We start from the raw sequence: 14808 nt of genomic DNA, 5'->3' as shown, positions 1-14808 counted from the left end.
GCTAGTAGAATCCTTGGAAATCCAGACACAGGTAGTCCCTTTGTTATGCAGCTGGCTTATGAGAATGCTAACGCAGCTTGCCGAGCTGCAATTCAACCGCATAAGGGACAGACAGATTTGGCGGGATATGTCCGTCTTTGCGCAGACATCGGGCCTTCCTGCGAGTTCTCGCAGGGAACCCACGCGCAAGCAATGTTCTCGAGGAAACGAGAAAATAATGCATGCTTTAATTGTGGAAGTTTGGATCATTTTAGAAGTAATTGTCCTAAGAACAAGGGCGCCAAGGGTAGACAAACAGGCCGTACCCCAGGAATTTGTCCCAAGTGTGGGAAAGGCCGCCACTGGGCAAAAGATTGTAAGCATAAACCAAGGGTTTTGAGCCGCCCGGTGCCGGGAAACGAGGAAAGGGGTCAGCCCCAGGCCCCGAGTTACTCAAAGAGGACAGCTTATGGGGCCATAAATCTGCTGCCCAGCCAACAAGATCAGTTCTTGAACTTGTCAGGTCAAACCCAGGAAATGCAAGACTGGACCTCTGTTCCACTGTCCACGCAGTATTAACCCCAGAAATGGGAGTCCAAACTCTGCCTACCGGAGTCTTTGGACCACTGCCCACAGAAACCTGTGGCTTTCTCTTGGGACGAAGCAGTTCTATTGTAGAAGGCCTGCAGATTTTTCCAGGTGTTATAAATAATGATTATGAGGGAGAACTTAAAATCATAGCCGCTTGCTCTCGTGGTGTTATAACTATACCTGCTAATCAAAAAATTGCTCAACTTACTTTGATCCCTTTACGCCAGTCACTGTATAGATTCCTTAAAAGTGAGGAAGGACAAAATAATTTTGACTCCTCGGGCGTAAATTGGGTGAAATCCATCACAAATCAGAGACCTAACCTTAAATTGACTCTTGATGGAAAAGGCTTTGAAGGATTAATAGATACCGGGGCCGACGTAACAATTACTAGAGGGCAGGACTGGCCCTCAAACTGGCCCTTGACTGCTTCCTTGACTCATCTTCAAGGAATTGGGTACGCCAGTAACCCAAAACGTAGTTCCAAATTGCTAACCTGGAGAGATGAGGAAGGGAAATCAGGAAAGATTCAGCCGTATGTTATGTCAAATTTGCCTGTGACCCTGTGGGGAAGAGATCTGTTGTCACAGATGGGTGTTGTTCTGTGCAGTTCTAAGGAGATGGTGACTGGACAGACATTCAGGCAGGGACACCTGCCTGCTCGTGAACTAGTAAAAAAAAGGACAGGGAATTAAGACCTTTAAGGATCTTAAACCCCACTCTAACATGAGAGGTTTAAAGTATTTTCAATAGCGACCACTATCTTGCCTGCATCCCACGCGGAAAAAATTCAATGGCGTAATGATATTCCGGTGTGGGTAGATCAGTGGTCTTTACCCAAAGAGAAAATAGAGGCCGCTTCTTTGCTAGTGCAGGAGCAGTTAGAAGCAGGACATTTGGTAGAGTCTCACTCTCCCTGGAATACACCCATTTTCATTATCAGAAAGAAATCTGGAAAATGGAGACTGTTACAAGATTTAAGAAAAGTTAATGAGACCATGGTACTTATGGGAACCTTACAACCAGGGCTCCCCTCCCCAGTGGCCATTCCTAAGGGATATTATAAGATTGTTATAGATTTGAAAGATTGTTTCTTTACCATCCCTTTGCATCCAAAGGATTGTGAGAGGTTTGCTTTTAGTGTTCCTTCTGTAAATTTCAAGGAACCCATGAAAAGATATCAATGGACAGTCCTTCCGCAGGGGATGGCTAATAGTCCCACATTATGTCAAAGGTTTGTGGCGAAAGCAATTCAGCCTGTTAGACAACAATGGCCAAATATTTACATCGTTCATTTCACAGACGATGTCTTGATGGCGGGAAAGGACCCCCAAGAATTGCTTTTGTGTTATAAAGGTTTACAAAAAGCCCTAGCTGATAAGGGATTGCAAATTGCTTCTGAAAAGGTACAAACTCAAGATCCTTATAATTATTTGGGTTTTAGACTCACTGATCAAGCTGTTTTTCCCCAAAAGATCGTTATTCGTAGAGATAACTTAAAGACCTTAAATGATTTTCAAAAATTGTTGGGTGATATTAATTGGCTTCGCCCCTATTTAAAGCTTACTACAGGGGAGTTAAAACCTTTATTTGATATTCTTAAAGGGAGTTCTGATCCCACTTCCCCTAGATCCCTAACCTCAGAAGGATTGCTGGCCTTACAACTAGTGGAAAAGTCTATTGAAGAGCAATTCGTTACCTATATAGATTACTCCCTGCCGCTGCACCTGTTAATTTTTAATACAACTCATGTGCCTACGGGACTGCTATGGCAAAAATTTCCTATAATGTGGATACATTCAAGGATTTCTCCCAAACGTAATATCTTGCCATATCACGAAGCAGTGGCTCAGATGATTATCACTGGAAGAAGGCAGGCATTGACTTATTTCGGAAAAGAGCCAGATATCATTGTTCAGCCTTACAGCGTAAGTCAAGACACTTGGCTGAAACAGCATAGTACAGATTGGTTGCTTGCACAAATAGGGTTTAGTGGAATTATAGACAACCACTACCCTCAAGATAGGTTAATAAAATTTTTAAATGTACATGATATGGTATTTCCTAAGATGACTTCTTTACAGCCTTTAAATAATGCTCTATTGATTTTTACTGATGGCTCCTCTAAAGGGCGAGCTGGATATCTTATTAATGATCAACAGGTTATTGTAGAGACTCCTGGTCTCTCGGCTCAGCTAGCTGAATTAACAGCAGTGCTAAAGGTCTTTCAGTCTGTACATGAGGCTTTTAATATTTTTACTGACAGTTTATATGTTGCTCAATCAGTACCCTTATTAGAAACCTGTGGCACGTTTAACTTCAATACGCCATCAGGATCCTTATTTTCAGAATTGCAAAACATCATTCTTGCCCGGAAAAATCCGTTTTATATTGGCCACATACGGTCTCACTCTGGTCTTCCTGGGCCTCTGGCCGAGGGTAATGATCGCATTGACAGGGCTCTAATAGGAGAAGCCTTAGTTTCAAATCCTGTGGCTCTGGCCCAACGTGATCATGAAAGGTTTCACCTCTCTAGCCACACCCTAAGGCTCCGACATAAAATCACTAAGGAGCAAGCAAGAATGATTGTAAAACAATGTCCTAGATGTATTACATTATCCCCAGTGCCACATCTAGGAGTCAATCCTAGAGGCCTTATGCCTAATCATATTTGGCAAATGGATATAACCCATTATGCAGAATTTGGAAAACTAAAATATATACATGTTTGCATTGATACCTGTTCAGGATTTCTCTTTGCTTCCCTGCATACAGGGGAGGCTTCAAAAAACGTAATTGATCATTGCCTACAAGCCTTTAATACCATGGGGTTGCCTAAGCTTATTAAGACAGATAACGGGCCATCTTATTCTAGTAAAAACTTTATTGCATTCTGTAAAGAATTCGGTATCAAACATAAAACTGGAATTCCTTACAACCCCATGGGACAAGGAATAGTTGAACGTGCTCATAGCACCTTAAAAAATTGGCTTTTTAAAACAAAAGAGGGGCATCTATATCCCCCAAGGTCACCAAAGGCTCACCTTGCCTTTACCTTATTTGTCCTAAACTTTTTGCAAACTGACATTAAAGGTCAGTCTGCAGCGGAACGCCACTGGCACCCAGTTACTTCTAATTCTTATGCATTGGTAAAATGGAAGGACCCCCTGACTAATAAATGGAAGGGTCCAGATCCAGTCCTAATTTGGGGAAGAGGGTCGGTTTGTGTTTTTTCACGAGATGAAGATGAAGCACGGTGGCTACCAGAGAGATTAATTCGTCAGGTAAACACAGATTCTGTCTCTCCTCGTAAGTATCACCTTGAGAACTAAAATTCCTCTTGAGCTGGGAGTGGAAGCTCTCAAAAAACACTGTTTCCTCTGAGCCAATTCCCCTACAAAAGGCCGGAGATAAACTTTAGCTTTACAATTTGCATCTAAGTAAAGTACCTTGACTTCTCCAAACAGAAAATTTACATTACTACACTCTAATTGTTTAGTATTCTTCCTTCTCTCAAGCAGGTCAATCTACATTCTCCGGTTCTCCGCCCAGCCCCTAAGAGCAAACAGGTGGTTCTGCTAATCTCCCTTCCAGGGACATCCCAGCATGTGGCTTTTCAGTCTAAGATAAGATTTAGATTTACCAGGAGAGCTAGGGAAGTAGAAATTTCATATATATTTACAAAGATTAGTTCTTATTTTGATAGATATAGGCTTAGTCCCTTAACTGGCCTCTGGCTTTTCACCCTTGCTGTTACTGCAAGGTGTCCTTAGTTCCTCAGGCTACTGGGAATAACAGAGATGAAGAGAAAAGACTTTCAGCTCCTATTTTAACCAAAATTAATGGTGTTAATACTGACATAATTCTTGTCTAGGCCTTGCTAAATCTGAGGTTGACAAGTCTCACATAGAGACCTCGCAATAACTCAGAATTGCGATACTGATTCATAATCATATGAATACGGTATGGGTACCGCTTGGCGCAGGAGATCACTGCGGAGGGAAGGTCCAGTTTGACCGTTTCTGAGTTCCCTGTGCGACACACCTGATTTGAAAGAGGTTGGTATCCGACTCCAGCTAAACACTAAAAATACTTACGGCTCTGCCTCCCCTCCCCAAAAGATACCAAGAGCCACAGATGTGAGTTGTTACGATACTCACGGGAGGAATCAGGTTAATGTCCACCCAAGTCAAGGTTAAAGGCCCACTCATCTACGGATGAGAAAATCTTTTGATCACCTCTGTTAAGCATTGCCTATTTAAACTTAATTAACAGGGGGGAGAGAGATTGGAGACCTTGCTGTTGTAAGAGCAAGCCCTTCACTGCCTCCCACCCAAAAAATAAAAAAGCCAATTGGCCTTGTACTAGGAGCCAGCCAGTCTTAATCGCTTCTCACTGTTTCCCCTGCCTGTCACCCAAAATTGTGGATAATTATCAGTTCAGTGTTATTCTAAAATTGTTTAGCTAAACTCAGCCAGGGTTCCAACGCCCTACTTAAAAGGCAAACAGGTAGCTACCTATTCAGCACTAATTAGCATTATAAAGTCAGAGCCTACAGCCTTAGCCAGATACAGTTTACCATTAGAATAGTTAAGAAATCCCACGGAAATAGGTTTTTCTTTAGCCCTAGGAACTTAGGCAGAACTATTGAACATAGATAATCTTGCTGCCACAGGCCACCCCTTTTTTATTTTTATTTTTGTTATCTAATGGGGGGAAATGTGGCCTCCCTTCCCCTAGCCTGGAACCTGCCTGCTCTAGGGTGGAGCTACCGGCTCATTCGTCCTGCCACGCCCACTGCTGGAACCTGACCTTGCTGCCTGGAGGCACACACGTGTTCGTCCTGCTACTGGACCCTGGATTACTTGGCGGGAAATTGGGTTCCCTCCCCCTTCCTTTATAAACTGAGTGTTTGGAAATATTAAATTGAGCCTCGATCAGAACTTGTTGTCCTGGCTTCATTCTTTTCTTCCGCCCTATCTAGTTACCTCTCTTTGCAGGGAACTGCCATTCTCAGTTGAACCGTTCGTGTTGTGGACCGCGGGCGGGCCGCAACATAAAACACTACGTTTCTGTTGATGACTCCGCAGTGTGCATCCTACACTTGCACCTTGTTTGAGACCAGCTCAGGTTTCCGCTCAGGCAGAGCTACTGCTGGGTACTGGCAGTGCTGTCTGTCTCACTGATGGAATACGGCAGCATTTGACTAGAATGTGGTCTTTGTAAGGTTGTTGGGTTTTGCTGATATATTTACTACAGCCAGAATACAAGTTAATCTGTACTGGGACAGGAGCCGCTGCTGAGTGAAAAGGCTCCAGCGTCTCCCCTGTTTCACCAGAAGCAGCACATTGTCCTGCAACGTTGTAATATCAGGTTAACCTGATAGCGTTAGGTGGCGCAGCAGCACGGCACAGGCTCACGTCATGGCTCCTTCATAGTTTGTTCCAGCTGGTCACCATGACATTTTTTATCCCCTGAACATCTTCTCCAGCCTCACATTCTAGTGTTGCTTAGTTACCATTGTATGGCAGGGATACTCGTGTGGTTTAATAGCACTGGCAGCCTCTAATTCTCTTTATTCCCAGACTCCGCCCCTTTCCACCAAGAGATGGCTCATTTTTATTGTGAAAATGTTCTCACTTTTTTTTTTTTGAATACAACTCATTTTCATCTATTAGGGCCATTATACACTGTTAATGTATGTCTTCCTCAATAAGGTCATGCCTTCCTTCCATTCAGTTTCCGGATGCTCTTTTTCATGTTGCCACCGTTCCCTTCACCTCCCATGTGGGTATACTTAGCCACAACATAGTACTATTGCTATCAGGCTCTGCCGGCATCGTCACTCCAGGTCAACATTTGTTGAATATGCTTACTGAGGAAGCAAGATGCATCTCAGGGAAGGATAGGAGAGACTAAGGATTAACCCACCAGCTGAGGTGGCTTTTGTGGGCGGTGTCCCACAGTCACAGCATCTGGGATGAACTGACTGGCTCACTGAATCTAGTACCAACAGTTCTGTTTGTTTTCCATGTACTTTGTGAACTTGAGACATCTACCTCTCAAAACACCATTGCTCTCTACAGCTCACGTATATGTACAAAGCACATATTCTTCAGTGTAAGAGAAGATACTACCAATGTCTAATCTCTAAGGGGCTTGCTACAGAAAGTTAAATAAGGAAATGGGAAAGAAAGGGGAGGTGGGAATGGAAGCAGGCAAAGAGGAAGAGAAGAGAGGAAGAAAAGAAGGAGATATAAAGTAAATAAAGTATATGCATGGCCCTGAACTCTTTACCCACCATATGTGCATATATATGTATACACACACACACACACACACACACACACACACACACACACACAAAGGTAGTTCCCTAGGGCTGATGTTTAAATACAAGCATGGGTGCTGTGATGGCTTTTCTTGTTTGTCAACTTGACTACATCTGGAATTAACTAAAACTCAAAAATGGCTGGGCACCCCTGTGAAGATTGTTTGTCTGTTGGTTTTGCTGTAGCTTTTTTTCTTTTTAAAGTGTGAAGATCCCCTTCTAATCTGGACCTGCAGCCTCATGAACTGAACAATGACTGGACTTCCATTGTTAGACATCCATTGTTAGATTAGCTGGACCATAGCCTGTAAATAAATCTAATAAATTCCCTTCAGCTAGATGACAGACAGGCAGACAGACAGACAGACAGACAGACAGACAGATGATAGGCAGATAGTAGAAGAAAGATTGATTGATACATTCTGTAAGTTCTGTTACTCTAGAGAATCCTGACTAAAAGTAGTTAAGATATCAAAATACTTTTAAGTCCTTGCCACCTTGAGCTCCCTGAATGGCTTCCCCAGCTCTGAGCACTTTGGTCATTTTTTCAGGTCCCTATCCCAGCACAAGCCATCTATGGACTAAAGGTGCCTACAGTTGTCTACACTACTGGCAGTAGGATCTAGCTCCCAGTATCTTAGCACCTACCTTTACCAATGGCTAACTGTTTTAAGTAACAGTTACAGTTTATGCACAGAAGAAACAAACATCTGAGTAGCCATGGCCCCGTTACCTTGGATGTGGCAAACTCTTCTGGGATGAGGCGTGTGCCTGACTATAAAGCAGCCTCCGTCTTTCTCCATCACGTGTATGGCTTTGTACTCTGCGTGAAGAGAAGATGTTGAGGATTTTAGGATAGAGTTCATGGCCTCTTGCTTTCCTCTCTCTGTCATTGCCACAAAACTTCTTGGGATCTAACTTGATTGGCCTCACTCACAGGTGGGCTGCAGACTTGCAATCACATCCCGAGAAAAGACCCTTGACATCAAGTCGCCTGCCTGTTAAATGTTTTTCCATCCTTGCATTAAATTATTTCTCATATCAAAACAACATAAGGATAAAAAAAATAAACAAATGAACAAAGGGACAGTGGGCACTTGTTTTGTTGTCAAATCAAACTTTTATAAGCATTCTAGGTCTGAAGAGAACATAATCCCCCTGCAGGGAAAATCGTAGTCCTTATGAAAAATGAGCCGTATTCTATTTTTCATTGTGTTTAAGATCACGGTTGTCTTATGAGCAAATTATTTACATGATTAGTATTTATTTTAGTATTAATAAATTCACAATTGCTAATGTTGTAGAAGGCCCCGCCCTCTGCGGATGGTACCATTTCCCGGACTCTATAAGAAAGCCAGTGCACAGGAGTGTTTTCAGTTTTCTATCATTGTAATAAAACACCGCGACTAAATGCAACTTGGTAATTATAGGCTTGGTCTTCCAGGCTTGCTCAGCTTGGCTTTTTAAAAATACATCCTGGGATCACCTGCCCCTGGGGTGGTACCACCCACAGTGACTGGGAAACACCCTAGGGACTTGCCCACAGCCTGATCTTAAGGAGGCATTTTCTCAATTGAGGTTTTTTGTTTGTTTGTTTTTTGTTTTTGTTTTGTTTTGTTTTTCCAGATGATTCTAGCTTGTGTCATAAAAGTTGGCATAAAAGTAGCCAGCATTGCCTCAGTACAGGGGAACGACAGGGCCAAGAAGTGGGAGTGGGTGGGGGAGCGTGTGGGGGACTTTTGGGATAGCATTGGAAATGTAAATGAAATAAATACCCAATAAAAAAAATTAAAAAAAAAGTAGCCAGCATAATAGGTCTGCAAGTAAGCCAGTAAGCAACACCCTCCATGGCTCTGTTATTTTGTCTATGAAGTGAGTTTCTTGATTGGAGAGAATGCTGTCTGGAATGGCAAGCAGGCCTGCCTCCAAGTTCCTGCTTGAGCTCCTAACCTGGCTTTCCTCAAGGACAGACTCTGAACTCTAAGCTGGAACAGACCTTCCCTTCCCCCATGTTGCTTTCAGCCACGGCATTTGTTACAGCTACAGGACAAAACTAGGATGTCATTCTAAAATTATTTTAGGTTAGATAAATTATACTTAAATAGTAAATTAGGAAGTATCCTTACTTAACATAAAGAGTACATTTTGTTATAACCCGTTAGGGCAACATCACAAGGAGGAGTAACTCAAACCCCTCTGTATAGTCAAACTGTTTATTTTATTGACCGGTTGATTTTTTTTTTTTTAGACAGAGTCTCACTAGTAGCTCAGGATGGCCTAGATCTTACAGTCGTCCTCAGCCTCTGAGTATGGGATCGTAAGTGTCTCCCACACCAGAACTATAACCAAACTTTACATTTAGTTTCCCAGCGTCGGTCCTTTGGTTCAAACAAGCAAATAAATTCATTTTTAATCTATAGTACAGAAGAGGAATTCAAGCCTGTGGGGGAGGGGCAACAACCAAGAATGAAATGTGTTGGGATCAACACAGACCAGTTAATCAACTTTCTGGGCTCTCATTTGTTCATTTACAATCCATTGGAACTGACTTCAATGTCAACTGGGATGTCTAGCTTTTCTCCTTGGTGTGTCTGCTCCACACGAGTTCTCGTAGGTCAGTTTGAAGGGACACTGTCCGAGAGTTGGGCATGACAGATAAACCAGAAAAACCACGGAAAGTTCCGGGATTCATCTCACTCTTTCTAAAGGAAGGCTGTATGCCTGGTGTGAGAAGGTCAACCAGATGCCATGTTCTGTGTGGTGTTTAGTGAGTGGAGACAGCGTGTAAATATTTTGTTCAGATATAGCAATCAAATTTTTGCAGAATCTAAGCTATACACAGAATTCTTGTGCACCACAACATTGTTTGGTTGATGTCTAATATTAGGAGTTTGGTTGGTATCAAACATTAGGAGATGGGGCTTCTGGAAGGTATTTAGTTCGTGAAGGTGGAGTCCTCAAAGACTGAGATTAGAAGAGGTCCCAGAGAGCCACCTCACCACATATGTGCCAAGAAGACGCCGCCCAGCGGTCAGACCACACATGTGCCAAGACACTGCCCAGTGGTCAGGAAGTTGGCTCTCAGCAGTCTGAGAATCTGCTGGTGCGTTCATGTTAGACACCAGAAGCATGAGAAAGTAACTTTCTGTTGTTGATAACAACCTCTGCCTCTGGTATTTTGTTATATCTACTTAAATGGATAAGGACTGTGTTCTCTGAAAGTCCAAGAGAAATTTACACTTTTGGAAATGCAGTTGATTAATAATAAACTAAAGTTGTACTTTAATGAAAATAAAAATAAATGTAACTTAAACCCGAAAAGAAGCAAAGCAAACCTTTGTCCTAGTGGCCCCCACTTTTCTCCCCCACCTCACGCTCGTGCTGACTTCACTGCTGTGAATCCTCGTTGCCTCCCGTGTTTATTAAACGTCTTTCTAGAGTCTGTGAATTGGTTTAGAATCATATTTTCCTTTCAAAGTTTTACTGTATAGCAGATAAGTCTGAATGATAATTTCCTAAGAACTATAAACTCATAAGAAATGAAAGTATGATAATCCTCATGTCTACGTACATTTACAAAACAAGTTTAACATAAAAAGAACACTCTTAGTTTTTTATTGATTATTTTATGCTTTCCTTGCATGTATGTGTGCCCCGTGTACATGCAGTGCCTTGGAGGCCAGAAGAGGGCATCAGATTCCTGGGACTGGAGCTACAGATGGTTGTAAGGCACCATGTGATGGCTGGGAACAGAACCTGGGTCCTCTGGAAGAACAGCCAGTGTGCTCAGCTGCTGAGCCATTGCTCCAGTCCTGAGTGTACATCTTAAAATAGATTAATGGTAGTAGGGGCCAAGAAATAAGTTACTTAATTATTGGATAAATATCTTTACTGGAAAATGAGAAATGACATTCATTTCCAGTAAGGACAGTGAATCTTTTTGCTGAACTCAATATTAGAGATATTTGTTAGTGCTAATCTGACTGGCATGTACCATAGACAAATTCTATAAACAAAGTTATGATCACTTCTACACATAAGCCATGAATTAGTTAGCAAGTAACATATAAAATCTTGTGATGCTTAATGTGAGTGGAATGGGGGGTGGTGGTTGTGGGAGGGAGGGAGGGAGGGAGGAGAGAGACAAAAAGACCAAGAGACAGAGAGACGGGATGGGGGAGAAGCCACATATTCATTCGTAGTATTTCAAAGGTTCTTACTGCATGCTACAGAAAACAATCCCCAGATTATTTTCCCTACGTCAGATGGTCACATAGAAGACATGTTTGTATTACATAAGTACACATCTCAAGTCATGGGGAAGCAAAATACTAAAAACTACCAGCTCAACTGTGGCGTCAGGGACTATGGCTTGCATGGGCTGTAGTTCCAGCCAGTCCAATCAAGTTAGCACAAGCAAGAGAGAGTGGCCTAGAACTTAACCTTGTTCTGTATTAACTTCTATTAAAAATAAGATCATTTGTAAACACACAAGGACTTTAGTTATTCTTAGTAAACATCCCGGCTCTTACTATTTATACGTTATAAAACCTGCCTAAGACTTCTTCCCTAGGCCAGCAGACCAGGAGATTTCCTGAGAGAGAAGATCCATGAGTTCTGCTTGTGCTCTGCTGTCACGTTGGGAGGGAAATGTGAAGACTGTGAGCAGAATTTAATTGCACATCACATTCGTCGTTCCAAAATCTACAAAATGGGGAGATGACTCAGCGCTTAAGAGCACTTGCTGCTCTTGCACCACACAGACTCATTTCCCAGGACCTACACTGGGCAGCTCAAAACAGCCTATAACGCCAACTTCAGCTTATCTAAAGCCTTCTGGCTTCCACAGTTCTTCATGCACGTGATGCATACCCATACATTCAGGCAAAACTATACATATATTACATATATATTACAAATTAATTAACAGAAGTTTCAAGATACTTCCGAAAGCAAAATTTCCTTTCTTGTGGTCTCTTGAATCTACCCATGTATCAGTAAATTATCGAATTTTATTTAAAATAAGGGAAATACAATCCTCCAAAGAGAAGGTTGGGGAAAAAAAAACCCAGTTAATGTTATTCAGAAAAATGCCCTGCCCATTTGCATAAAATATTAATACCCTTAAGTTCAAAATAGTACACACATAGCACACGGGCTTACAAAGGGAACACACCGAGTAAGGAGGCACTGTAAGTCACGTGCGGTGGCCATCTTGTACAGCTCTTGCTGGAATCATGAACACTGCTCTCCCACTCTTCCAGCCCAGAACACACCACGGTTGTTCCTGGGACTTCTTCTCATACAGGATGTATTGTTCTGGGTACGCACTTTCTCCAAAAGGAGTCCTAACACTCCCTTGTAGCAATCCCCATTGTCACCCCAGCCTCACCACCTTCTAACCCCCTTTCTTCTTCAAAGCACTCTTCATAGCACCTGCTTCTCCCTGCATTTTGTTTTTAAACATGTCACCTCTTCATGGCTCCTTTCAATAGGGTGTCATCATCAGGTGTAACTTGATTTACCCCGGTGTTTCATTTTTCCTGCTGTGCACACACACCTGGTATAAACTCAGCAATTGCTGTTAAATGGGCTAGCAATTTTTCCCCACAGGATGTTTCTATGAATAGGGCAGTGCTGTTAGTACGGACGGTCTCCTCAAAATAAGTGACTAACTTTATTATATGTAAGTGCACTGTAGCTGTCTTCAGACACTCCAGAAGAGGGAGTCAGATCTCATTATGGATGGTTGTGAGCCACCATGTGGTTGCTGGGATTTGAACTCTGGACCTTCGGAAGAGCAGTCGGGTGCTCTTACCCACTGAGCCATCTCACCAGCCCAAGTGACTAACTTTAAAAGACAGCATCCTTTTTTCTCAAAATGGCTTACTTGGTTTTTGTACGCCTTAAAAAGCATACTTGAGACTCGTAAGTAAGCATACCCGAAGTGTTAGCAATTGTTTCTAACGATGAATAGAAAATTATACCTGAGAACAGTTTTTAAAGCAGATAAATTAACTGATAGAAGCTCAGGTCTGCCGATGGCCTTCCAGCCTCATATTGGGTCTCGGCTGAGTTTTTGTTATTTCCTTAAATCTCTGACTTAAGGAGATTTTTATCGATGGAAACAGCCGACTGTCTGATGCCTCCAAAAGAGCAAAGCGGTGTCTCGTCAGTTTCTCCCACTCACACTCCAGTGGGCCCAGGGGCCTGCCTCCCTGGTTGTGAGGAGATAGCTTAGCAACGGATCAGCATTGTGGGAGATCTAAGTTCCAGAACGCTGTAACAGCCATTGCTCCAGGCCGCTTGTTACACGGCTTCCCTAGCATGGCACAGAGCATCTCTTCCTGGTTTCAGACCGGGGGTATGGTGGATGTGCTGCGGATCTCAGGAAAAGAGGAAAGAAAAGGGAGAAAGTCAGCCCAGTGCTATGTGACAGAAACAGCTGGATGAACAGCGGTGGCGGTGGGGTCGCTGGGAAGGCCTCCCAGTCACTGTGAAAAGACAGGGGTGGGAAGAGGTGGTCTCAAGGCGGGGAAGGGAGGTTGAGGAAAAAAGGATAATAGAGTGCCCATAACAGGAAAGGGGAGGGCTCAGAGAGCAAGGGGGCGGGACAGAAGGAGAGGGGAGGGGCATGGTGGGGGAAGGGATGGTGGAAAATAAAGGAACAAAACAAGGTATGTATTAAAGAACGTCACAATGAAATCCATTACTTTGTATGCATAATTAAAAATAAATTAAGGAGAGCGAGAGGGAGGAAAACAAAAAACAAAAAACTGAGGAGGAGAAGCTGGGCGTGGTGACCCAGTCCTATAGTTCCAGCCTTTGGGAGAATTAAACAGAAAGATTGCTGGGGCTACAGAGTAAGACCCTATCTGAAAAATCAAAACGACAACAAATAATGGGTAAAGTTCCTCGGATGTCTAACAAACTTCTCAGGGGTGATTAGCGAGTTTTACAACATTAGCTGGGACCATTAACAGCAAGAAATGCAGCGCTTGTGTTCCCGAGCTCCTCAGAAACAGCATTTTAACTCATTACCGTTTACTGTCTTGTAATGTGCTCACTCCCTCTCCACATACACCCTTTCACATACACCCCCAACCGCTCCACCATTCTTACCACAAGGTCTTCATAGAATTGGCAGCATACTGTTCCATCCGTCAACCTCCCAACCCATGAGCTGAGCATACCTTGTTTTCTTTGTATGTCAGCTGGTCTCTTAGATTTTATTATAGCAACATGAAGCTGAATGTTTACATGTGCCGGGCGTGGTGGCGCATGCCTTTAATCCCAGCACTTGGGAGACAGTGGCAGGCGAATTTCTGAGTTTGAGGCCAGCCTGATCTACAGAGTGAGTTCCAGGACAGCCAGGGCTACACAGAGAAAGCGTTTCTAGAAAAACAAGCAAAACAAAAACAAAACAAAACAAAGTAGCATAAACAATCATGTTGCTGGGTATCCCCAAGAGAGGACTGCTCAGACGTGGGTTTAAGCCAATAGAAAGTCTTATTAGTCAGCCTACAACGTACACTGAGTGTCTGGGATCTCAGTGGAACTCCAAGCGGGCGAACATACTTCAGCACTTTAGCAAGGACTCTTAGCCAGAAGCAGAACTACAGAAGCCAAAAGGCAAGGCCAGTACATTTTGTGACTTTCTTAGAATTATGGCCTCTGGTGGATGAGGTCTTTGTTTTAGTTTTGGCAAGTGGTGCTGAGTTTTACAGCCTGAATGGAACTTTTATCATGGAGTCAGTTGTGCTAAGGTCTGGGGGGCTACTAAGGTCTAGTTCCCTGCTTCAACTGGAAAACAGATGAGAGTTACAAAAGCAAAACTATGGACATGCATAATTCATAGGTCTTCATTGGTAACAAGAAATAAGCAAACTGAAACTATCTCATAACAC

The 14808-nt window shown here is 42.9% G+C and overlaps 1 protein-coding gene across 3 annotated transcripts in view; it reads right to left on the bottom strand.

The window, feature by feature from the left end:
• The window catches only part of CUNH4orf17 (chromosome unknown C4orf17 homolog), a 31357-nt gene extending 18251 nt beyond the window's left edge, over nt 1-13106 (bottom strand). For 2 of the 3 annotated variants that reach the window (XM_085835494.1, XM_085835493.1), the window contains exon 1: nt 7635-7767. In XM_085835494.1, coding sequence (XP_085691620.1) covers nt 7635-7767 — 133 coding nt within the window. Of the gene's footprint in view, nt 1-7634; nt 7768-12888 lie in introns of those variants that run through there. The other variant, XM_085835495.1, reaches the window with a different exon arrangement.
• Between the last annotated feature and the right edge of the window lie 1702 nt (nt 13107-14808).

This window comes from Mus caroli, unplaced genomic scaffold (assembly GCF_978045245.1).
Source record: "Mus caroli unplaced genomic scaffold, Mus_caroli_1 scaffold_3, whole genome shotgun sequence".
Classification (NCBI taxonomy): Eukaryota; Metazoa; Chordata; class Mammalia; order Rodentia; family Muridae; genus Mus; species Mus caroli.
The sequence above is the reverse complement of the archived record's forward strand: the minus strand, read 5'-3'. Positions and strand labels throughout refer to the sequence as shown.